Source organism: Sphaeramia orbicularis, chromosome 16 (genome assembly GCF_902148855.1).
Source record: "Sphaeramia orbicularis chromosome 16, fSphaOr1.1, whole genome shotgun sequence".
Classification (NCBI taxonomy): Eukaryota; Metazoa; Chordata; class Actinopteri; order Kurtiformes; family Apogonidae; genus Sphaeramia; species Sphaeramia orbicularis.
The window spans coordinates 31,048,753-31,070,992 of NC_043972.1; the positions used below are offsets into that span (position 1 = coordinate 31,048,753).

At 37.1% G+C, this 22,240-nt stretch overlaps 2 protein-coding genes across 13 annotated transcripts in view; both read left to right on the plus strand.

The window, feature by feature from the left end:
* Positions 1–499: 499 nt before the first annotated feature.
* On the plus strand, positions 500–11,314 carry LOC115436005 (solute carrier family 45 member 4-like). Of its 9 annotated transcripts, none has more exons than XM_030158681.1 (15): positions 500–647; positions 1,928–2,298; positions 2,430–2,536; positions 2,635–2,889; positions 5,340–5,528; positions 5,619–5,798; positions 5,924–6,609; positions 6,850–6,993; positions 7,103–7,354; positions 7,540–7,659; positions 7,879–7,978; positions 8,062–8,142; positions 8,246–8,376; positions 8,468–8,536; positions 9,095–11,314. In XM_030158681.1, the coding sequence occupies exons 4-15, from the start codon at positions 2,643–2,645 to the stop codon at positions 9,368–9,370; spliced, it is 2,475 nt and encodes an 824-aa protein (XP_030014541.1). In that variant the 5' UTR covers positions 500–647; positions 1,928–2,298; positions 2,430–2,536; positions 2,635–2,642; the 3' UTR covers positions 9,371–11,314. The 9 variants fall into 9 exon arrangements, with proteins under 9 accessions (XP_030014541.1, XP_030014545.1, XP_030014543.1 ...); XM_030158685.1 differs by having other exon boundaries at positions 2,638–2,889; XM_030158683.1 differs by having other exon boundaries at positions 1,928–2,536; positions 2,638–2,889.
* Positions 11,315–14,051: 2,737 nt separating this feature from the next.
* Positions 14,052–22,240, plus strand: part of LOC115435915 (DENN domain-containing protein 3-like) — a 29,322-nt gene continuing 21,133 nt past the window's right edge. The window contains exons 1-4 of one of the 4 annotated variants that reach the window (XM_030158542.1): positions 14,052–14,234; positions 19,244–19,381; positions 20,663–20,867; positions 21,073–21,162. In XM_030158542.1, the coding sequence (XP_030014402.1) occupies positions 19,298–19,381; positions 20,663–20,867; positions 21,073–21,162 (379 nt within the window). In that variant the 5' untranslated portion in view covers positions 14,052–14,234; positions 19,244–19,297. The remainder of the gene's footprint in view (positions 14,235–19,243; positions 19,382–20,662; positions 20,868–21,072; positions 21,163–22,240) is intronic. The other 3 variants (XM_030158540.1, XM_030158543.1, XM_030158544.1) reach the window with 3 other exon arrangements.

The window sequence follows — 22,240 nt, forward strand, 5'->3', positions numbered from 1 at the left end:
CTGACAAAGTCACCTTTTCTTCAGTTTTTTCTGTTCCTGATATAATATTATTCAACATTAATCTGAGTTTTTATGAACATCTACATGATCAGTAAATTAAATATAGGAAAATAAATGATTTCCACTGAAAAACCACAACATGCAGAGGATTATAGTATAATAAATGGTGATAAATCATTTAAGAAAGGTTAAATATAGAGGAAAAAAATATTTTGGAACTGCCACATAAGTAACACTGGGTCTTTATTGGTTAAATAAGATCAAACTCTTTGTATTTTCCCTTTAAAACTCCCAGAATATAAAAAGCTAAATAATGTCTTAAGTATTGTTTATCTTCATCTTTTTATTTCTATCAAAATTCTCCTCATCATTATGTTTTTTATTCATAATTAGCGGTAATAATGCATTTGGAAACCCAAAAGATGATGAATGGTGCACTGGCGTCACGTGATCTGTCTTATGACCAGCCCTCTTTTGTTACTGTGGAAACCAGTGACATTGATGAACGTAGTAAAACGGATGGTCAGTCGCCTTAGCCTGTTAGATTAGCCGAAATGCTAAACCAAACTGAGTTTCATTCTTATATTATCGCAACGATGAATATTGTTGACTGTTTTTTACGTTTCCTCGTCGGACTGAACGGCGTGGTGAGTTTCATTTTTATTTGTAGTTTTTTTTTTTTTTAATAGGTTTCTCTCACTTGCAACCTTCTAACATTAGCTGTCATAATTCATTAGGTTAGCTAAACTCGCTATGGTGTATAGTAGCCGGAAATATTAACGTCAGTTTATTCATTTATGTCTCAAATTGCTTTAGCGTGTGTTAAAACTACGCAGTCAGTGTTAAATGTGTTCAAAAGTTGCGTAAATACACGTGTGTTGTAAATTATCTGTTAGTGCCGTTGCTTAAATGACAGGTATTGCTTCATATTATTCGTGTTAGTGTTAGATCAGGTACGTGAAGGCACCGTTACCTTTAGCTACGCGGCCCCCTCTTAAAACATGACGGGTCCTGCCTGGATCAACAAGCACCGAGTTCAGGTACATTCCTGTGTCATTTTCAGCTCAGCTTGGTGAGGGTAAGCAAATTCGGACGGGCACGGTGCTGGTTACTTTTATAATGCCATAAAACACAAAGCTGCACAGGACGCTCCCTCTGAAACGTTATAAAGCCTAGTGATAATGTACATTGTTTACACATTGAATTTAGTGCTGCAAAGACTTTATTTGGAGTCCTGTCCTCCCCCAAAAAATGAAGACTTGAGGTGAGTGAGAAAACATGGGATTAACTAACCAATAGACCTAAATTATCAATTCACTTTCAATTAATTGAAGGAGACAGTTACTTAACTACAAGGCAGACAGGATTTACATGAGCTTCACTTACGCAATAACTGAGGTGTTGAAATGAAGGAGAATTTCTTAATGTGCTTTTTTTTTGTTTTCAGACCCCTGAAATCAAGGCGGGGTATTGACATAGTACATAGATTACATTTGATGTCACTGGACTTGTATGAGAAGTTTTGTAATATGTACTGTCATATAGTAAAGGTGTGGCATAAGTGATTTCATCCTTGCTTGTTTTCTCTTTTTTGATGCCCATCCCTTCTGTAAGCCATTAGTTATGTGTAAAAGCATGAAGGCTTGATGTTCACATTTGTTGAAAGTGAGTAAAGAGTATCTTTTTATAGCTAAGTGAATTTTAGTTTCCTATTTTGGACCCAGCTGGAACACACTGGCACACATGGGAGCTTTCTGGTATCTGTCCCGATTACTTGGCTATTTTTGATCTGAAGCATAATTGTGTATCTCTACATTTTTATTGTAATTTTTTTTTTTCTTTTATGGAAAAGATAAAGAGTTTTCTGTTGAAACCAGCTGCCTAGTAATAGGACTTTACTGTCTAACCAGTGTCTGTTTTTCTACAGGTTGCTGTGTGACTAAATGCCTCTTTGCCTTGGAGTGTCCATGTGTTTCGTCACTGACTTACTCAGAAGTGCTCTCACATACACACATTGGGACCTTTGTAAATCTTGCACAATCCAAAACCTGCACATACACAAACCAACTCATGCATTCCTGGCCACAGCAAACACAGCCACAGACCTGTACAAATCAACAACGCAAACTTATCACTAACTCAGCTACAGGACGCCACAACTCAAATATCACAGGACTCCCTCCTCCCACCTCTTTTACTCCTCCTTCTACATACCTCTTGAGCTGGCCAGGACTACTATCTATTCCTGCATTTTTTTAAATGCTGCAAGCCACTGTAGGAAATCCAGCCATTTTACTGGTGAGCTACTGAGGTCGTATTTTGTTATGAAGGCCACAGGATAAAATGCCTAGAAATGCATGATTTTTTTCTTTGTGAATTTTGGGCATGTATTTGACTTATTCTAATAACGATCCATGCCTCCTCCTCAGCTATTTGTGACTGTTTTGGTCTATATGGATCACAATCCCGAGGCTTCCTGTCTAACAGAGATGCTCCATGATTAACCAAACTGGATATTTTTGATGTTTTTTACAGAGTGAGTGATTAAGATCTATACCATTAGCATTACACATTCTGTAATCATATCATAACATATTGTCAATGTAAAGTAAATGTATGCTACCAACCATTCAGCAGAATAAATGTTCGGTCTGAAATCAAACCAAACTGCCATGGAAGGTGAAGCAGAGAAGGAGGCTTCAGGTCCTCTGGAGAAGAGGAGTTTTAATGAACAGACAGAAGAGAGTGAGAATGAAGATGATGAGGTGGACTGCAGACGCCTGCATATTCCTTTGTATCGATGGGTTATGCACGGGGCAGTGATGTTTGGCCGGGAGTTCTGCTATGCCATGGAAACTGCCCTTGTGACACCGGTCCTGCTGCAAATAGGTAAGGAGATGCACGCAGAGACTGATAAACTACTGTTCCTGTTCTCTGTTCCTCAGCCATCAATTATTGTTATGGTGGTATAAATGAATAGTAATTAAAATTATGTTAATTGTGGCATCATCGCCTTGTTTATGATGTACTTAGGATATTAGATTACTCTGCTATACATTTATGGGGGGAATTTTCTCTTTCAGAGATTAAAATAACTTGGATTAGATTTATTGGAAAACAAAACACAAAAGTTTGTAAGCTAATATTTTTAAGATGTATGATAAAGCATTATACAAAGCTTTATGTATATTTATATGAAAGATTTACAAGTCTTATAGCAGAGAGAGTCTGAAAAGTGAATGTATTATAATGTGCAGACTTTTTTGATGTAGAACTGGTAGCTCACAGTCCTTATGACTAAGGGTTAAGATTAAACTTTAACTATGAAGATGAACTATGACCACTATTTATAATTCAAATTGGGAAATTCAGTCTCTGTATTTCACCCATTCTAGTAAGCATACAGACTAATACCCGCTCTCTGATTAATTAAGAAATCTAAAGCCAAGTAGCACTTGATCTTTCTTTCTTGGTTGTTAGTTCTGTAATGCTTATATATATATATATACAAGCATTTTGCTTGTAGATCAGTAACCACCTCTGTATATTATTTGCATACACTAATGGTTAAACACCACTGTCATATTAACTCTGGTTAGTTTGTTGACTAACAAGACTAGACAAGTCAAGTTTAGGAAGCCTCTCAGTTCTAGCAATGAGCGTCTTCTTTTCAGTTCCTTTTCATCTGTTGTTTTTAACAAGGATGCTCTAACTGTACAAGGGAAAACATGTCCATCATTCTGAATTTCAACTGCAAGCATTATTGAAACCTAGTGAGAGTTGGCTGTCATTTCACTAGTCAGACTGAACCTATTGATTGCCCTGGTTGCACACTGTATCCTGTGTGCCCAGCAGTAGCCAGCCTGGGGCTATGCAGTTTGATGTCAGGTTTGCCACCATGGCAGAAATGGAACAAAAGCATTTTTTCCTCACTAGGTATGACAAGAATGTCTGACAAAGCACATTTCTGTCTCACCGTTCCTCCCTGTTTGTGATATTTTTTTGAAAAATGCTTCAAACCTTGTATTTGTAACATTGCACCATATTTTCTAAACTTGCTTGAGTAATCACTGATGAAATGGTGCGTGTGACATCAATGAAATCTTTTGATTTACTGTCATCTGCTGTGTGTTTATATGGGATATTGATTGTCAAATGAAAGTTCTACCAGTTTTGATGGTGTTTTAACGGCTGAAGCATCAAGTGTGTTTTGACGAGGCTGAACTGGGTTTAGCTTACAAATTCCCCAGGGTTTTCATGCTTGACCAAACATTGCTGCAGTTCCTCTTTTAGTTGTCTGTGAGCAAAATAGATTTGATTTGGGTTATGAAACTTGATTGTATATATCTTCATACAGATTGATGTATACTTCTACTCTCTCAGAAACACTCAAGAAGACCTAATAACTATAGTTCTTCTATAGTTGTAGTTCATCTGGTGTTTTGTTGACTCAAGGGAGAGGGAATGTAGGAGCACAGCAACATGGGTAAAATATTTTTTTCCCGTGAGAACCACTCATGTTACCCAGGCATTTGACTGCCTTTAAATCCATGAGACATTTACAAAAACTAAAAGAGTGAGAAATAAGGAAACTTCCCAGAAACAGTTCCCTCTCTGTAACTGATCCAGTGGTATTGATTCATATCAGTCTTATATACCATATAACTGGGCCAAAATAGTCCAGTGAAAATCATCATATACCACTGGTTTTAGAAAGTAATAGAAAATGATTGTTTCTAAGTTCAAGTGCAGCTTTGTCTTGTTCTGACAGGGTCAAGTGAAGGTGATTTCACCACTTTCCTGGCTGGTTGGTGCATATTTCTGCCTGTGCTGTTGTAACAGGCTACCTCATTATCTTGTTCCTGCCACTCGAAAAGTTGTTGGTAGAGGAAGCTACACAGGAGTGCTTGTGCTTTTTCAGCCATGCGGTGGTATGCAGAGGCTGAGCTGAGTTGTGCTTTTACTGTATATGGAACATGGGAAAGTTCTGTGTGAGAACAAATAAAGATTCCCTGTCTAGCTTTCTGCCATTTCACATTTAAGTCAGTTTTGGTCCAAGTGAACATGATCAGAGTTTACTACTTCATTTAAAGATATTGCTCACCACATATGACTCGTAGTAGTTTAGTCCTAATAATTTAGAATTAATACTAAAAGCAGTATGCAGTATCTTATGACCATAATGGGGAAATTTTAATTATAGGACTAAAAAGCAGAATAAACAGGCACTAGAATAAACACACAGTCAGTTAAGAGACAAAACAGAATTATAGCTTTGCAGTGCTGATGTTAATATTATACTGTGATTGTGAGTACTTTTTCTGTCTGTGTTTTCCCAGGTCTTCCTGAGCAATATTACAGTTTAACCTGGTTCCTGAGTCCCATCCTGGGCCTCATCTTCACACCTCTGATTGGTTCAGCAAGTGACCGCTGCACTCTGCGATGGGGTCGGAGACGACCGTTCATACTGGTTCTGTGTGTGGGCGTACTGATGGGAGTAGCGCTCTTTTTAAATGGCTCATTAATAGGTGAACAGAATGTTGCAAATATGATCAGCACTAACAATTTACAAAGCATACTTTAGTAGCTCAAGAAAATGTTTTGTGGTGTTTTTTCAGGTCTTTCCATAGGTGACAGCCCTGGCAGCCAGACAATTGGCATAGTCCTCACTGTCTTCGGTGTAGTAGTGCTGGACTTTTGTGCTGATGCATCTGAAGGACCAATCAGAGCTTACCTTCTTGATGTCGCTGATACTGAGGAGCAAGATATGGCCCTGAATATTCATGCTTTCTCTGCTGGTAGGACACAAACATTCCCACTGTCTTGTCTGGACAGTAGTGTCACTGATTCATTGTAAGTGTTCGTGTTAATTACAAATTTCACGTTTAGACATGTGTGTCTTTTTCTTTCTGTGTTCCTCTAGGGCTGGGTGGAGCAGTGGGTTACATGCTGGGTGGTCTAGACTGGACTGGTACAGCTATTGGTCGTGCATTTAAGTCACAGGAACAGGTCCTTTTCTTGTTTGCAGGCATCATCTTCATAGTTTCAGTCACACTGCACATGTTCAGTATACCTGAGCAACCCCTCATCCTGTCCCACCAGTCTAAAACTACAGGAAGTGGAGAGTCTACCAGCCAGTTGTCTTTTCGGCCTGTTAGCCACACACCACCGCTTCTTGATGTAATTGCAGAGGAGGACGCTGTTGCTCAGGCTTCATCCAGAGAGGACAACGAATCAGATAGGGAAGAAGGGGAAATGGACTTCCTGGCTGTGGACAGAATCCGGAGTAAAAGTGATTCAGTTTTAGCAATGCCAGATGCTGCAATTGAGTTAGATCCTGATCTTCATCCGGATGGTCAGCTTTTCTTGCCAGAGTCGCATCACTTTCTACCAGAAACACAGGCGGAAGATATTTTCAAGCCATCAGACCACAGCACTGAATCCTCTTTTCTTCCTGCTCCCCCTCCTGGAGATTCAACTACTGTTCCTGATGGGATGCAGGATCTACAACCTAAAAATGTAGCATTTCCAGAGCTTAAGGCTCCAACAAACAGTCCTTCTTCTCTTCCCCTCACAACTGGGTCTGATTCAAACAACAGCCAAGTACAGGTGATATAAAGTTCATGTACTCAGAAATGTCCCACTACTGTTGTGATCACTTGCCTTAGCATGAAATGTTTGATAGGTTATGAGACATTTTATTGCTTTTATAAATGTTAACTTGAATTAGGGATTTTAAGGATTTTTAATAATAAGCCTATTTTTGCATGAGGAACAGTATTAAACTTTTCAAAACCTTTGCATTTGTTTCAGATATATGCTCATTTCCCTGTTTCATTTCTGCCCTAGCAGACCAAGGCTACCAATGGTGTCAATACTGGCTGCTCTAACAGTTCCAATGTAATGAAAAGCCATCCCACCCCCAAGTTGGGAAGCCGCCCCACCAGTACCTCAGTAGCCAAACGGCCACACCCTCATACATTCTACAGACAGGTACAAGTTCATTTCTTAAGTTATCCTAATGTTAATCACATTGTGATTCAGTGTACACTTTAGTTTATTTGCTAATATAAAAATTCTTTCTTACTCCTTCCTTCCCCAGCCCTCCTTCACTTTTTCTTACTATGGACGGGTAGGATCACAACGCCACAGACTTCGACGAGCTACACCAGCAAGCCCTCGGCGAATCACCACGTCTCGCAGTCTGAATGATCTGAGTGACCTCCAGAAGCATGCAGAGAGGCGTGAGTTGCAGCTGTCAGTCAGCAGTTTATCATCTGACGGCTCTAGCAGTGAAGGTCAGGGGCCTGACCAGGGCACAACTGTCCGACTGCTTTGGCAGTCCATGATGAAGGTGAGCAACATGGGAAATTTTCACAACGTCAGTGTCATTTTGTTTTCTTTTTACTGTTGCACTACACAACACTAACATCAGGAAATGGCAAAGACAGTACAAAAAAAACATCAAACCTGCCGTTTTTATCTGCGAAATATTTTCTCCATCTTCATCTTCATTACTTTACCTAATTTTGTCCTCAGATGCCAAAGCAGCTATGGAGACTGTGTGTGTGTCACCTGGTCACATGGTTCTCTATAATAGCTGAAGCAGTGTTTTACACAGACTTCATGGGACAAGTCATCTACCATGGAGACCCCACGGTAAACACGTGCACAAACACGTACCTCCTACCATCATTTAGCAGTTTTGGCAGAAGACATCGAAAGCTGGAGTAATTGAGGGTGTCAGATGCACAGAAACATTCAACTGAGTCATTTGCACAGAAAACAGCATGCCGCACAAACAGTCACATGCCAACTGCAGATGAAAAACACAATTATCTCATAATTATTACAGCATGTCTGATTCTCTTTTCTCAGGCACCAGCCAATTCCACAGAGCTTCAAAATTATCACAGAGGGGTACAGATGGGCTGCTGGGGACTGGTGGTCCATGCTGCTACTGCTGCTGTATGCTCAGGTAAAGCTCTTGTAGAGTTCAGTAAATAACTTAACTATTGTACTTTCCTACATAATCTCACTTAATCTCATCCTTCTTTCCAGCAATCCTTCAGAAGTACTTGGATAATTTCGACTTGAGCATTAAGGCCGTCTACATTGTTGGAACACTCGGATTCTCAGTAGGTCAGTAACTGCGGCTGGAGTGGATTATTGCATAGTGTGTAGATCAATAGAGTCAACTGTGTGAAAACCACACTAAAATAACTTCTGTTCCCTCTGTCCTTAGGCACAGCTGTGATGGCAATCTTTCCAAATGTCTATGTAGCCATGGTGATGATCAGCAGCATGGGCATCGTGTCCATGAGTATCTCATATTGTCCCTATGCGCTACTTGGGCAATACCATGAAATGAAAGAGGTACATATCAAAACTTGTTCTTCAGTAAATATATGTGAGTCGTGGAACAATATGCAGTTGTAGTCATAATCTGTGTTCTATTGTTCCTCAGTATGTTCATCACAGTCCAGCAAACACACGCAGAGGTTTTGGTATTGACTGCGCCATCTTAACCTGTCAGGTGAGCGCTCACACCTTTCACTTTATGATCCAACTACATGTATTTTCATCTCCTAACTTTAATCTGACATCATTCTACAGGTTGCATTTTAATGGAGCTAATTCCCTGCTCAAACTTAAAAAGAAAAAAAAAAGACATGTTTTAGTAATGCCCTGCAATTCACTAACAAACACAAAATCTACCTATCAAATAAATATATACATCTAATACATCATCCTTCAGAAACACCAACACCATATTTTATAATTACAAAAAACATTCTACAAAGTAAAAAAAAAATGTCTTTGCATAATTGTAATTTGCCTTTCACAACTGTAGATGGTGCTATGAGTCAGTTTAAAAGTGGTGGTGTTATGCTGAGATCTGCCAAATATCGGACGTTTTGAAGTTTCACATAAACAATATCACATTTTCTTTTTTTTTCTTTTTTACAATGTAAATTTCACACATTAGCATCGTCTAAACCAACTGTGGAAAGCTTAATTGAAGCTAAATTGGCTGCATATATTTTGACATCAAAATGTTATTGTGCTGCATGACTGTATGTTGTTTTTCCAGGTTTATATCAGCCAGATTCTGGTTGCATCAGCCCTTGGGTCTGTGGTTGAGGCAGTTGGCAGTGTTCGTGTCATCCCTATAGTGGCTTCTGGGGGCTCCTTCCTGGGATTCCTCACTGCCTGTTTCCTTGTCATTTATCCTGATATGGAGTCTGGCAACTCAGGACAGGACCAAGGCTTTGAGGGTTCAGCTGCAAATGGAAATAAGAACAGTCCAAGGCTGGCTCTGCTGGACCTCACCTCTTCAGAGAAGACGGAGAACCACTCTACTGTCTGAGCATGAACTCATACAGAATGTTTTGGGTTCATTCTTGCCAAACACAATGAAGTTAGTAAGGATTATAACAAACACGTCTGTGCTAATGTGATGGTCTGTGCCACTCTGAAGGTAGAGAAATGATGAAAGAAGGGAAAAGGGCAGATGACACCTAATGGGTAGACAGTTGGAGTGTTCTGCTTCTGCTGCTTGTACCTCGAGTCAGTCACAAACAAGTGTTTGATGAGTAAGATGAACAGGAATGATTATGAGGGAAGGAGGAGCCATTGAAATAAAAACAGCCACCTGACATACTTGGTGAGGCTACTGAAACCAACGAATACTACTGAAACAAACATAAGCCTTTATAGTGATAACCTCAGTGGGAGGAAAACACAGCACTTTCATATCTTACCTCTGAAATGTAGGCAGTTGTCACATTGATGCTGGAGACTTATTTAATAAATTATATAAAATAGAGCTAGCTTTACACATGACGATTTGGGACGTAGCAATATTTAACTCAACAGATGCTGCTCCATAACTGCTTTATAGACAATCAAAATGCTGCCAAAGCATGACTTTTTGGTCCTCTTCCTTAAAATTGTAGGTTGATTGCGGATAAAATCTTTTTGGAATAGTTTTATCATAGTGTTTTACTACATTTTGTATTCAAGGGACAGCCACAGCATGGTCTTGGATAAATGTAAAACACACATTAAGACGCTCTATTGTTCTGTTTCTGGGGCGTTACGGTGGTGCAGTGGTTAGCACTGGCACCTCACAGCAACAAGGTCCTGGGCTTGGTTCCAGTGTTGCACGGCAGCTTACATGTTCTCCCCATGTCTGTGTGGGTAAATACAGGAGCACTCTCTTCTATCACTGATAACACTTTCTCATATCACAGTTGAATTTACAGATGGATCAGTTACCACACTGACTTTATTTATTGTAAAATGCCAAATGTAATGTTTAAGACTACAGTAAATTTATAATATAAATAACATTTTATCAAGGCCATATTAGTTAGAACCTCAAGTGATGGGTTTGTGTTTTTTGTTTGATTCTATTGCAGGTTGATGCTCACTTCACTTTCTACTGAGTGACTTTAGCAAGTTTTTTTCAAATATACAGTACAATCGGTTTATTTTTTACTAAAAAATGGGAAAATCAGATAAGATTTATTGTCTTCTCTCTGTCACGGTGAAGGGATTGCAGTTTGCGTTTGCACTTTATATTGGAATTAAAATGACCTCAGCTCTGATGTGTATAATAGCACTGTGTGCCGTTATGATCAATACTGCCTTAAACTTCGCCTTGAAATATCACAGTTTAAAATACCTCTAGGATTTAATACCAGTTTACTTGAACAAGTCATAAGAGGTGGCAGAGTTTGTCTAAAACATACATGTCCTAACCAGATGTAAACATGTCATTATAAATGAATACATACAGAGTGTGATAAGCTTACATTACTATTGTGCTTCCTTCATAAAGATACTGTTGAATATGGAAGTTGATATAATTGGCACTTATCACTGCATAGAGCAGCCATCTGGCATCCTGTCACTAATAAGAGTTTGACTGGTTTAATCAGGGAGTTTTAATGTCTTGTGGTCTGAGGTGTTCTAACTGAATGCTGCACGTTGAACAGTGGAGAGACCATGTCAATGCAAGGACAACCTATGCAACCATAAAATCTCCTTGTCAAGGGGTTTTCACCAAATTAACCTTAAAGCAAATAACCTCAGCTTGCTTTTGTTCTTAACAGACTGTTAAGCTTGGAAAGTTCAGAGAAAGTGAAAACATTGTACAGCACCTTTTATTGATTTCAGATTTCACTAATTATACTGTCTTATTAAACAATGAAGATCTTAATTCATTGAATAGTGTTTATAAGGTGTTAGAAAATGCATTATAAGTTCTTGGCCTGGTTTTTTAAAAGCGCTTTTTGCTATCTTTTATTCATATATATATATATATATATATATATATATATATATATATATATATATATATATATATATATATATATATATATATATATATATATGTGTGTTTTGGTTATGACAAGTTTACATGGACTGGCCAAAAAAATAGATACTGTACATTATGAAGAAAGTTCTCTTACAATTAGACAGTATTTTACCAAACTACACTCAGCTTTATATGGTCATTGGAATCAGAGCATACTATGGCTGCTAATGTGCCTGAAAAAATCTGAAATCTGTTGAAAAAAATCAAATTTATTTTGATTATAGCCTATAGTGTAAGTGGTTTTGATTTCATTCAGCTGTTAAGAGTCTGAAAAATAATATTGTGATTTTTGGTTCCTTTTGCTGCTCTACAAAATTTTGTACACTGAAAATGTGGTATTTTTTATACTATTAAAAAAACTACTAAATGCTTCTCTAGCTTTGTTTTCATTGGCATTCCTCATGCATCATGGGTACATGATGTGTATACCTATCAGTCATACATATGTATATCATGGAATAGAATCTGATTTAGATTGTGTTATGTTACAATGCTGCATTTTAGAAAGTGGATCAGACAATTTAGTGAAATGAAAGATTCCTCAATGTTTCACACAAACTATAAAAAAAAAAATTGAGTTTTTCTGTCTGCAAAACAGGATAAAATTGGGTGACAATGTCTCATTATATAAATACTTTTTCAATCTGAATGAAGCAGCAAATTTTCTGTTGCTTAGAAATTAGAAATTGAATATATATGATAAATGTGTTATTATTTTACTGATCCCGCTCACGTGCAATCAAATTGGACTGTATACGGCACCTATGACTTACAGTCTGTTTACTAAACAGCAATACTCATTGGTGATCAAAGCGATTCCACAAGGTAACATGGTAAAAGGAAGGTTGATTCATGACAACAGAATACCCAGGATCCTGTCACTTTTTATAGATGATATTAATTTTATGGATGAAAAATGTACTAACAAATTCATACGTGGTGCCCTCACATCCAATCTCTTCCCTTTATCATTAAATAGAAAAAAAAATATTATCCTAAAGAGATTATAGTCAGGATCAGAACCAGATACCCTACACTACCCATATCACTAAAAGCTAAAGAAAGACATTTTAAAACCTTAAATGATATCTGTCCTTGTAATGAGTTTCTGAGACAAAGATTCAGTATGGAGAAAAATAACTGTGTTTTTGTGACTCTGACACTGAAACTTTAGAACACTTTTTTTTTGCTGCACTTACACCAGAGTGTTTGGGGAAGCATTTCAAGACTGGATATCCTAAAAGGACACTCAGTCGCCCAAGCTGGAATATAAAGGCATCAAAACAAAAAACGAGAAATGACATTTAACAATTTAATTATTATGGCCAAACAGTTTATCCACAGATGCAGATTCATAAGCATCCACTGTTCTTATGTTCTTAGTTTATATGAGATAAACTTAAAAAAAAAACAAAAACAAAAAACTGTATTGTGTCAAAACCAAACAAGCCTTGACTGTATATAACAATTTGAATGTACTGATTCCTGATTAGACCTCTGACTTTTATTTTAGTTACTTACTTTATTATTTATTTATTTATTTATTTATTTATTTATTTTACATGTATACTGTTTTATACAAATACAGATCTATACAAATATGCTGTTAATGCTCAGTCTGAAAAATTAGGATGTCTCTATGGACTTTTTTTGAAAGTAATTAAGAATAAATAAGGTTTGGGGGAAAAAGTATTATTTCTGGACAAAGCTAATCGTTAGATCAGTGGTTCCCAACTTTTTTTGGCTCGTGACCCCATTTTAACATCATAAATTTCTGGTGACCCCAGACATTCAAAATTTTTTTTTGCTAAAATGAATTTGTTTTTGATCATGTAATAGTTTGCTACACTATGTTGCAAATAAATGTTCATTTTAGACGACATTTAGTCTATATAATGTATATTATTATGGACGGAGGCAGTAAAGCCAGGTGTAGATTACTGCACAAAAGGAGAATTTTATTTCCCTTGGTCAGGATATGTACAGTCAGTCCAGCTTGGATTTACAAGGCTGACAATTAATACTGAACAAACCATAACTCAAACTATGAATTATGAAAGAGCTGCAGCATCTGAAACCGACTACAATGAACATTTGACAGATAAACAGAACCACAGTGCTTCAGTTTCAGCTTCACAGTTTGTCTGCTATGGATTGTGATTGTCTCTGTCAACACACCATATATTTTTTTTGGTAAGTTTTTATTTTTATCAATTACTAGAAATTTCAGGCGACCCTATTTGAATTTCAGGCGACCCCATGTGGGGTCCCGACCCCAAGGCTGAAAAACATTAAAAAAAAAAACAGTCTGTTGCTCACCTTGTCAATTACTGCCATCTACAGGCTAGTATGAATTATTACAACAAAAACAAACTTTAAGGGAAAATCGATAAAATGAGATAAAATAAGATTTATTTATCTCCACTGTGTTTCTCGGAAAGTGAATTACTTATTTAAATCATCATGTGACACATTTTCACGTCTAAAGCCGATTAATTACACTCTACACTGTGGAATGTCAGCCAGTAGTTGCCAGATGATGACAGAGCCTGTGTTGTGGTTGTCCTGTTCCACAGAACTACAGTCTGGCTTTGACTTTGGTTTCATAGAACAATGATGCGCTTCCTCAACTCGTCAGTGCGCATGTGTAACCGTGCACGCGTAGAAAACAGGAAGCGGGCTGTGAGACGGTGGACATGGGACCCGGGATGAGTCGGTGTCATTCAGAGGCAGAGGAGTTTAGGAGAGACTTTAACTCCAGACCACAGCCATGAAGGACAGGGGGTATGAATGAGGACCTGCGAGGGAGTCTGTCAGGAGGTTAGTGGTCCGAAACAGCCCGGCTCAGGTGAAGTTATGACGCTTTTGACAAGTCGCGAGATTTCCGTAAAGCATCCTCTACCTGTGGAGCTTGTGACTCCGAATCACATGTCAGAGGGTCAGTAAAACTTTTACCTGATATTCTACTGTAACTACAAGACTTTACTTAGTATCTATATTTGTGTCCTTCAAAGGACACATTTTGAATCGAATGAATTTGATGAATTTGTCGAAATAATCTGAAATAGCAGTGATTTTCTTCTTCGTCGTATTTTTGTTCTTCTGTTTTAGATGTTTCTTCTTCGTTTGCTACTTAAGTATATCTTAAGTAGCAGTATATCTTTTCTCTACATATTTCAAATATAGCCATTAAAGAAACTCATTATGGTTAAATTGATGACGATATAGATGTTTTGTTATTCAAAAAATTACTTCATTATTATTATTATTGTTATTATTATTATTATTATTATTATTATTATTATTAGTAGTAGTAGTAGTAGTAGTAGTAGTAGTAGTAGTAGTAGTATTTAGTGTTAGTATTATTTTCTACAAAACTGGAGTGCAACTTCAATATCAGGATTTCCATGGGAGCAGATAAGTGAAATAAATAAAATAAGTGTTTCTGAACATAAACAAATGTTGTCCATAAAGTTGGAATAATGTTGCTTTCAGACACATTTCTCTATTTATTCCTATTTACGGGGGGGGGGGGGGGGGGGGGGTGGCTGAAAAGTTTATAGCCTGACTAAGAAGGAGTTATTGCACAGCAATGAAACTTGGCATACATTAAATTCAACCTTTCCTGATACTAACTGCTTGGTTTCCTTCCAGATAAACCCACGCTGGATAAATAATTTAGGACTTTGAAAAGTAGTACTACAGACATTTCATGAAGATTCTTGCTTTTCACCCCTCCCTCATTCTCCCTACCCCTCTTGAATTCAGCTTCCCAGTTTTGCACAGCTGATAAAGCTGGAGCATCATCCCCTATAGCAGGGATGTCAAACTCATGTAAGTTCAGGGGCCACATTAAGCCAAATTTGATCTGAAGTGGGCCAGACCAGTGAAATAATAACATAATAATATATAAATAATGTCAACTCCAGACTTTCCTCTATGTTTTAGGGTGAAAAAATGTAAAATTAAACAATAAAAATGTTTACATCTACCAACTATCCTTTAAAACAATGTGAATAACATGAACAAACTGTAATTTCTCTACATCATTTACATGTATAAACTTACAGATCACAGTAGATCTACAAATACACAAAATATTTAATAACAGGCAGAATACCGGTAAACTTGGTAAACACTTCAGACATATCAAAATGTTCATATGTGTTCAGGTTATTCGCATTTTTGTGAGATGGTAGTTTGTTTTTGTGTAAATACAGTAAAATGGCCTGAAAATGTTTATATTTACAAAGAGAAAAACTTGGAGTAGTGAGTATTTATAGGTTATTATGCTAGTATTTTACTGATCTGACCCACTGCGGATTAAATTGGTCTGTATGTGGAACCCGAACTAAAATGATCAATATCTTCAGTGTAATTTTTGCATTTTACAGGTTCTTCCCAGGGGCCAGACTGGACCCTTTAGAGGGCCAGATTTGGCCCCCGGGCCGCATGTTTGACACCTGTGCCCTATAGCAACCATGTCAGCATGAATGTCCTTGGGGGCTAACCCCTTTTTCTGCAGACATTTGATAAGACCACGGTGCCACGAATGGTTCACGAAATGTCTCTGGTACTGCTTTTCAAAGTCCTAAATTATTTAATCAGTGTGGGTTTGTCTGGAAGGAAGCCATGCAATTAGCATCAGGAGAGGTTGAATTTAAAGAATGCCAAGTTTCATTGCTGTGGAATAATTCTTTCTTAGTCAGGCTATGAACTTTTCAGCCCCCCCTCGTATACATATCATTAATCACATCTGACCAGGTGCAGTGGTTACATATTGAGTCCCAGTTACCCTTCATCTATCAGGGATAAATCAGATTTTCACTATCATTTCTTGACAAGAGGTAAAATGTTTTATTCCAACTTTATGGGTAACAGTGTATCAGCCCCTTAACTCAGTAGGGCTGTTATGGGTCAAAACACAGTAATGTCCTGTCAGAGAGCAAACTTTAATTTATTACCGTTCCAAGATTTATTTCAGTATGAAGTGGCTCCTTGTTTTGAATAATCCCTTATGGTCCAATTAAAGCAAAATGAATTTAAAAGTAAAGATGTGGGTCATTTAGCAACACTAATCTGTCAAATTGTCTCTAAAATGTCCCTTCAGAGAGATTTCGAATACTGTTTTGACTCTTACACTGATGATTGAAATGCTCCAGAAATTACCAAATGCTTGTCTCTGTTACTTAATATTGGTCTTCACGTTGTTACTGAGAGAGCTCAGTGCACTGAGCTTATGAAAACTGGTGCAAATAGACAAAACACAAAGAAATAAGGGAAGTGTCGTCAGTTTAACAACACGTGGTGCAAATACAACAGCAAAGTACAGAAATGCACTGTAAATACCCATCACAAACAAATATACAGGCAAATACAATATAGGGTTAACTTTCAACGTGGTTTATCTGTAAACATTTCCATTTACATCTGTGCTACCTGTGGTGTCTTTGAATATTTGTTTGTGTTGTGTGGATTTAGGGCTGTGTAATGGTGAGAAAGTGGCAATAACACACATATTATGGCTCGAAATATTGCAATGTGTTACAGTCATTTTAGGAAAACCTATTTACAACACAAAATGAACTGTCTGCCGCAATCTTTGCTTGAAAACATAATATCGCAATATCCAAACTTGTGGTTTTGTTGCATGATTTTGTGTTTCCTTGTGTTTATTTGTATGTTTTTACTTAAGTTGCACTCTGTTGACCTCTCTCAGCCACTGTACATTGATCCAAGCATGAAATTGAATCCAATAACAAGCTAGACCATCTTTAACCAAAATGTCACCAGGGTCAGATTTTAGAGAGTTAGATTATTAGAGTGTAACCACTGACAACATCAAAGAGGGTTAAACCATTTGAAGGATAGTCTAATGAGGAATTTGTGCTATTTTTCAAGGATCATATGATTGACTTACCGGTATATATTATTATGTCACATCCACTGATAATGATGAAAGACAGCAGGTCATGTGATAGGCTTTTGAAGTGGGATGTTTTATTTTAACCATTGTGGGATTTATAAGGATCATAAGAGATTTTTAACTAAAATGTTCTAATCCTTCTTGTTGTTTTTCAATGGTTTCAGTCATGGTCTAGAGTGGAATCGATGCCTACTTTTCTTTGTTGCCCAGTTTGAAGTTATTTTTGTGTTTTCAAATGTGCACTCACCCTTCTCTGCACACATGAGCTTAATTTTCCAAGAAGAAACTAGACTGTCTGGGACATGAGGGAAATGTGATTAAAAATGTTTTGCTCCTTACTGTAGTGACTCAGTTGTACATAAAGACCAACTATTTGAAGGTGGAAAATAAAACCAAAGCTAGAATGTACAACAATGGGTCGGTACTCAGTCATAGTCTCTTGATTTACTGTGAAACGAAGCTAAATGGGGGCTAATTGGAAGATCAGCAACATCCTGTTTCATGCTAACATTACCCCTCACACAGATTAGTCCGTTCAGTTGTTTCTCAAGCTGTCAAAGATTTCTAAGAACACCTCATGGATCCCACTGATACTAAGTGTGTGATTTATGAAAATTGATGTCTAAGCAAAAATAGATTTTAAATGGTGTTTGCCATTGTTTGTCTGAAACACTGATTTAACATATTTTCATTTTCTTTGCCATATAAATACTCACAGCGAACACACTGCAAATGACTGAATGCCTGAAATGCAGTACATGTGAAAAATCATTTTACTTACACATGCCATACTTTCACACTCAGAATTTGTGAACTTACCACAGACTATTTGATGATAAGTTGTGGTAAAGTATGTATAAGGATCATGGATATATTTATTATCCCAAAAGGCAAATTGTTGTTCTGCATAAATAGAAAGACAATGATTAAAAGAGCGAGTAATGCAAAACTAAAGCAGTAGGACATTATTAAATACATTATAGAGAATAGGGATCACATCATGTTATTTTGGGCCATTGGTAAATGAACACACTTTGACAATACATTGCATCTCTTTTCATTTTTTATGCTTCATGAACTGTATGAGCAGACAAAGAAACAGGAATCATACATTTTCATAAAGGTATTATCAGCATTAAAACTATGATTCTTCCAGGAAAATATACATAAATGTGCACATCCCACTGACAAAAACATTAGTGCACATTGAACATTTTACTGTTGTTTCAGACAGTTGTGTATGTTCTGTCTCCAGACAGAGAAGATTTTTTTGCATCAAAACTTCAGCAAAGGCAGTTCTTCACTGTTAAAGCTCTGCCACCATGAAATAAACAGCCAAAGTAAACAAGGCCTGCTGTGTGTGATTCGTAGAACCATCTAATCCATAATTAGTTGTGGTATGTCATGGTGCCGTTTGCTTAGGTTAACCTTAGGGCTTTATAGTTTAATGGAATTTGTCTTCAGTAAAAGAAATAAAATATTTTCATTTCTTTTTAAAACCAAAACATCTTCCCTAAATTCTGGTAGATCAGTAAATTACTGGACTCTTCAAAGCTTCTTTAATAAACCTTGTGAGCCGATAGTGCAGAGCAGAGTTACTGAGTTTATCCACAATGTTATACAACTGCATGTGTTAATGTGCCCATCAAGTAGCTGTAATAATTGGTGAGACTTATTTCATCTTGGACTGATCTGTGCTACAGTGACTGCCGGGTCTGTTCAAGTTGTTGTTGCTGTTGAACAGCAGCGATGATAATGAGCTGGAACAACCAGTCGGTCATGTGTTAAGACTCTATTTAGACCATCGATGTGATCTCATGCAAATAGCTGAAGATGAGAGAAACAAAACAACTTTCACCTTTCGTAACAAATAATATCTCCTGTGTGCTTGGCTGTTGCTTTTCCTGAGTTCAGTGGTTGTTTTTCCGCAGGTCTGAGAGTTCAGGTTTCTGCTGGTCCAACTGAGTCCTGGACTGGTTTCAGCAATGGGAGATCATCTGCCTCCGTCTCTGCTGGAAGTCTGCGTGGTGGTCGGAGCATCCAGTGAGAAACTCCGAGACGTCTACCAGGTATTCTCCTCATGGCAGATGACGACAATTATTGTGATGATTTGTCATTATGTTAAAATGTCCAAGTTGATACTATCTCAGTCAAAACAATGGCAAAAGATTGCAGCATATTGCAGAGCCAAAACTTCCTTTACTACCTTTCACAATAAAAGCCCTGAACATAAATACTATGTTTAGGCCTTCACAACATTAACAAACTTAATCATTCGGGGCATTTCTATGAAAGATGAATAAAATAGTAAACAGTTTTATTAACATTCCGTTTAGTGGCATGTTTAGTTAAAAAGGTGATGTTAATATTAAACATTAATGGGTCTGATCAAGTGAAAGTGAACATCAACATGAAAAAGTAAATTTACACACATCATTTATCAAGTGGGCTCATTTTTAGCAAAAGATTTCTATTTTATGGAACTGTTATCCTTTTTAAAATACCACTTACACAGTATTATCACATTTAAAAATACTATCTATGAACTGTTACTGAGAAATTACTCTTTATTTGTAATTTACCTAAATCAGTATGGATCGCCACAAGTTGTAAATAACACTGTGTTAGTATTAAATACATTAAATAAAGCATTGTGATTATATCTGGCTTGTTGTTTTAAAAAATAAGTCAACATTTTGGGTGATGCATACAATGGTAAAGAGTCATCCACATGTTACTATGGGAGCCTGTCCGTGTGTTACCGCATTCTCATGTCAATAAAACAGAGACTTTTCAGTATTTTACTCCAAAATTGATTTTCAGCATAGATGAACATAATATCTAAAAGGTTTTGTCCTACTTGATATCAATTACTGTCGAGAACTGCATATTTGACTTTTTTGCAGAAAGCTTAACAAATTGCGTTACCGAACAGTAATCTGACATTCTTGACCTAAAAATTTTATCTCCTCAAATTTTGCTATACATAATGTTAAAGTGCTTATAATTACCTACTCAAATATATATAATACATGTGTGTAAGTTACACTGCTTACATGACAGAGACTGTTGAACATGAAATGTGTCCACGTGTTACCACTTGATCGGACCCTAATGTTAACTTAGTAACATGCAGCCATTGCTGGAAACATTATAAGAAATACTCAAACATAAGTCAGCAAATTATAGAGCACAGACCCACTCATATTAAATATTTTATTGCTGAAACACAACACATTGTACTGCTTATTTAAGAGCCTGAAATCATATTGTACTGAGCAAGGAAATAGGTATACACATTAATTGTGGGAAAAGAAAAGATCCTTCCTAATTGTTCCTTCACATCTCAGGCCAACCAACAGGCCATTAACAATAATGGGACACCAGAACACCGTCTACCATTGGAACCAGAGGTCCTGCATGTCCTGGCCCCTCCCTTCATTAGCAGACCACACACTGACAGCGAAGTGGTTCGGTCACATGGGAAGAGGCGGCGTTCTTTTCTCAGGAAGAAGAGGGATCACTCTTCTTCAGTTATAACACCTCCCACTATAGGTCTGCTGCATCTTCTCTCTGTCCACACATGTAATATAACAGACTGATAAAATACTAACCTGGAAAAACACACATTTTTTAATATTTCCTAAATATCTATGACTAAATTTTATATTTGTATTTTAATTCTTATTTTCTCATCAGTGAATGATGGAATCTTTGGTGTATTCTGGTTTGGGTAGTGTAACCTCTCACACTGTTGCAGGTAAAAGTGGAGCAGAAGGAAGAGCAAGTGAAGATGTTGCTGTTCCTAAAGACATTGACCTCATGGCTTTACCTCAACTCTGCTTCCCTGGTATTTAATATTCAGTGACACACTCACACACAGTTTCTTTGTTTAAGATAACAATCGTAACAACAGACTTTCTATAGTATTTTCAGAACATAAGGATCAAAGCTCAAGCAACATATAGAAGTGATAATTATAGCAATTGTTCCATTTATGTATGTTAGCGTTTTCTCTCTCAACACTGAATGTTACTTGTATACAGTAAAATCCATTGAGCTCTTGTTATTACAAAGCTAAGTGATGCTATGTAACGCTAACATGTTTTTTTTTTAATAAAGATTTTTTTTTTTTAACAGAAGCTCTTACAGGATGTTTATGGTGTTTAGCAAACATCTACAGTTCGTTACAATGAGATAAGGCACATTTTACAGAAGGAACATATATAAATGTTTAAACTTACAGATACACCACACAAGGATGAGTTTTAAACATTAGACGAGAAGAGAATAAATAAATAAATAAAGTAACTCAAAGCAAAAATATTACATGAACTTTTCCCATTCCATCCCATCCCATCCCACCCCCCACCCTCCTCCCTCATACGACTCTCAATTTCGCAGTCTATGTGCATAGTTTATACTTACACCCATCTGTGCACAATCATATGTGTAGAAATCAACACATTATTCTCTGCAAATGCATCAATGAGGAAGTTATACAAGAAGTACCTGTAGAGGGATAATTTGAAGTTGCTCCATGAAGGCTCACATCACCATGGTCAACCAAGCACTAACATGTGTTTGATAGCACCAGTGTCTGTATCTACTACTTCCATTAAATTATACAGAGTATCACAAACCTCACAGATGAACTGTGAATATAAGGAGGTGTCCTTATGTTGACAATTCATCAGCATATGAGAACCACTATGTCCATCAGGGCACAAGTTTATATTGGCATTACTTAATATTTATGTGTTTGTGCAAATAAAAAAAACAATGCAGCAGACTGGATTATAAACCCCCCACATCCAATTAGGAGGAATGTCATCACTCTTAAGCAGTATAAACAAATAAACATCATACAATCTACAGAAGTAAACAAACTGTATATGCTTTCATGGATGATCACAGTTGGAGGAGTT

Coding starts and splice junctions, on each gene's coding strand:
- LOC115436005 (XM_030158679.1), top strand. CDS start 2,643: ATGTTCGGTCTGAAATCAAACCAAACTGCCATGGAAGGTGAAGCAGAG. Junction 5,799..5,923: donor TATTCATGCTTTCTCTGCTG/GTAGGACACAAA, acceptor GTGTTCCTCTAG/GGCTGGGTGGAGCAGTGGGT. Junction 8,143..8,245: donor AACACTCGGATTCTCAGTAG/GTCAGTAACTGC, acceptor CTCTGTCCTTAG/GCACAGCTGTGATGGCAATC.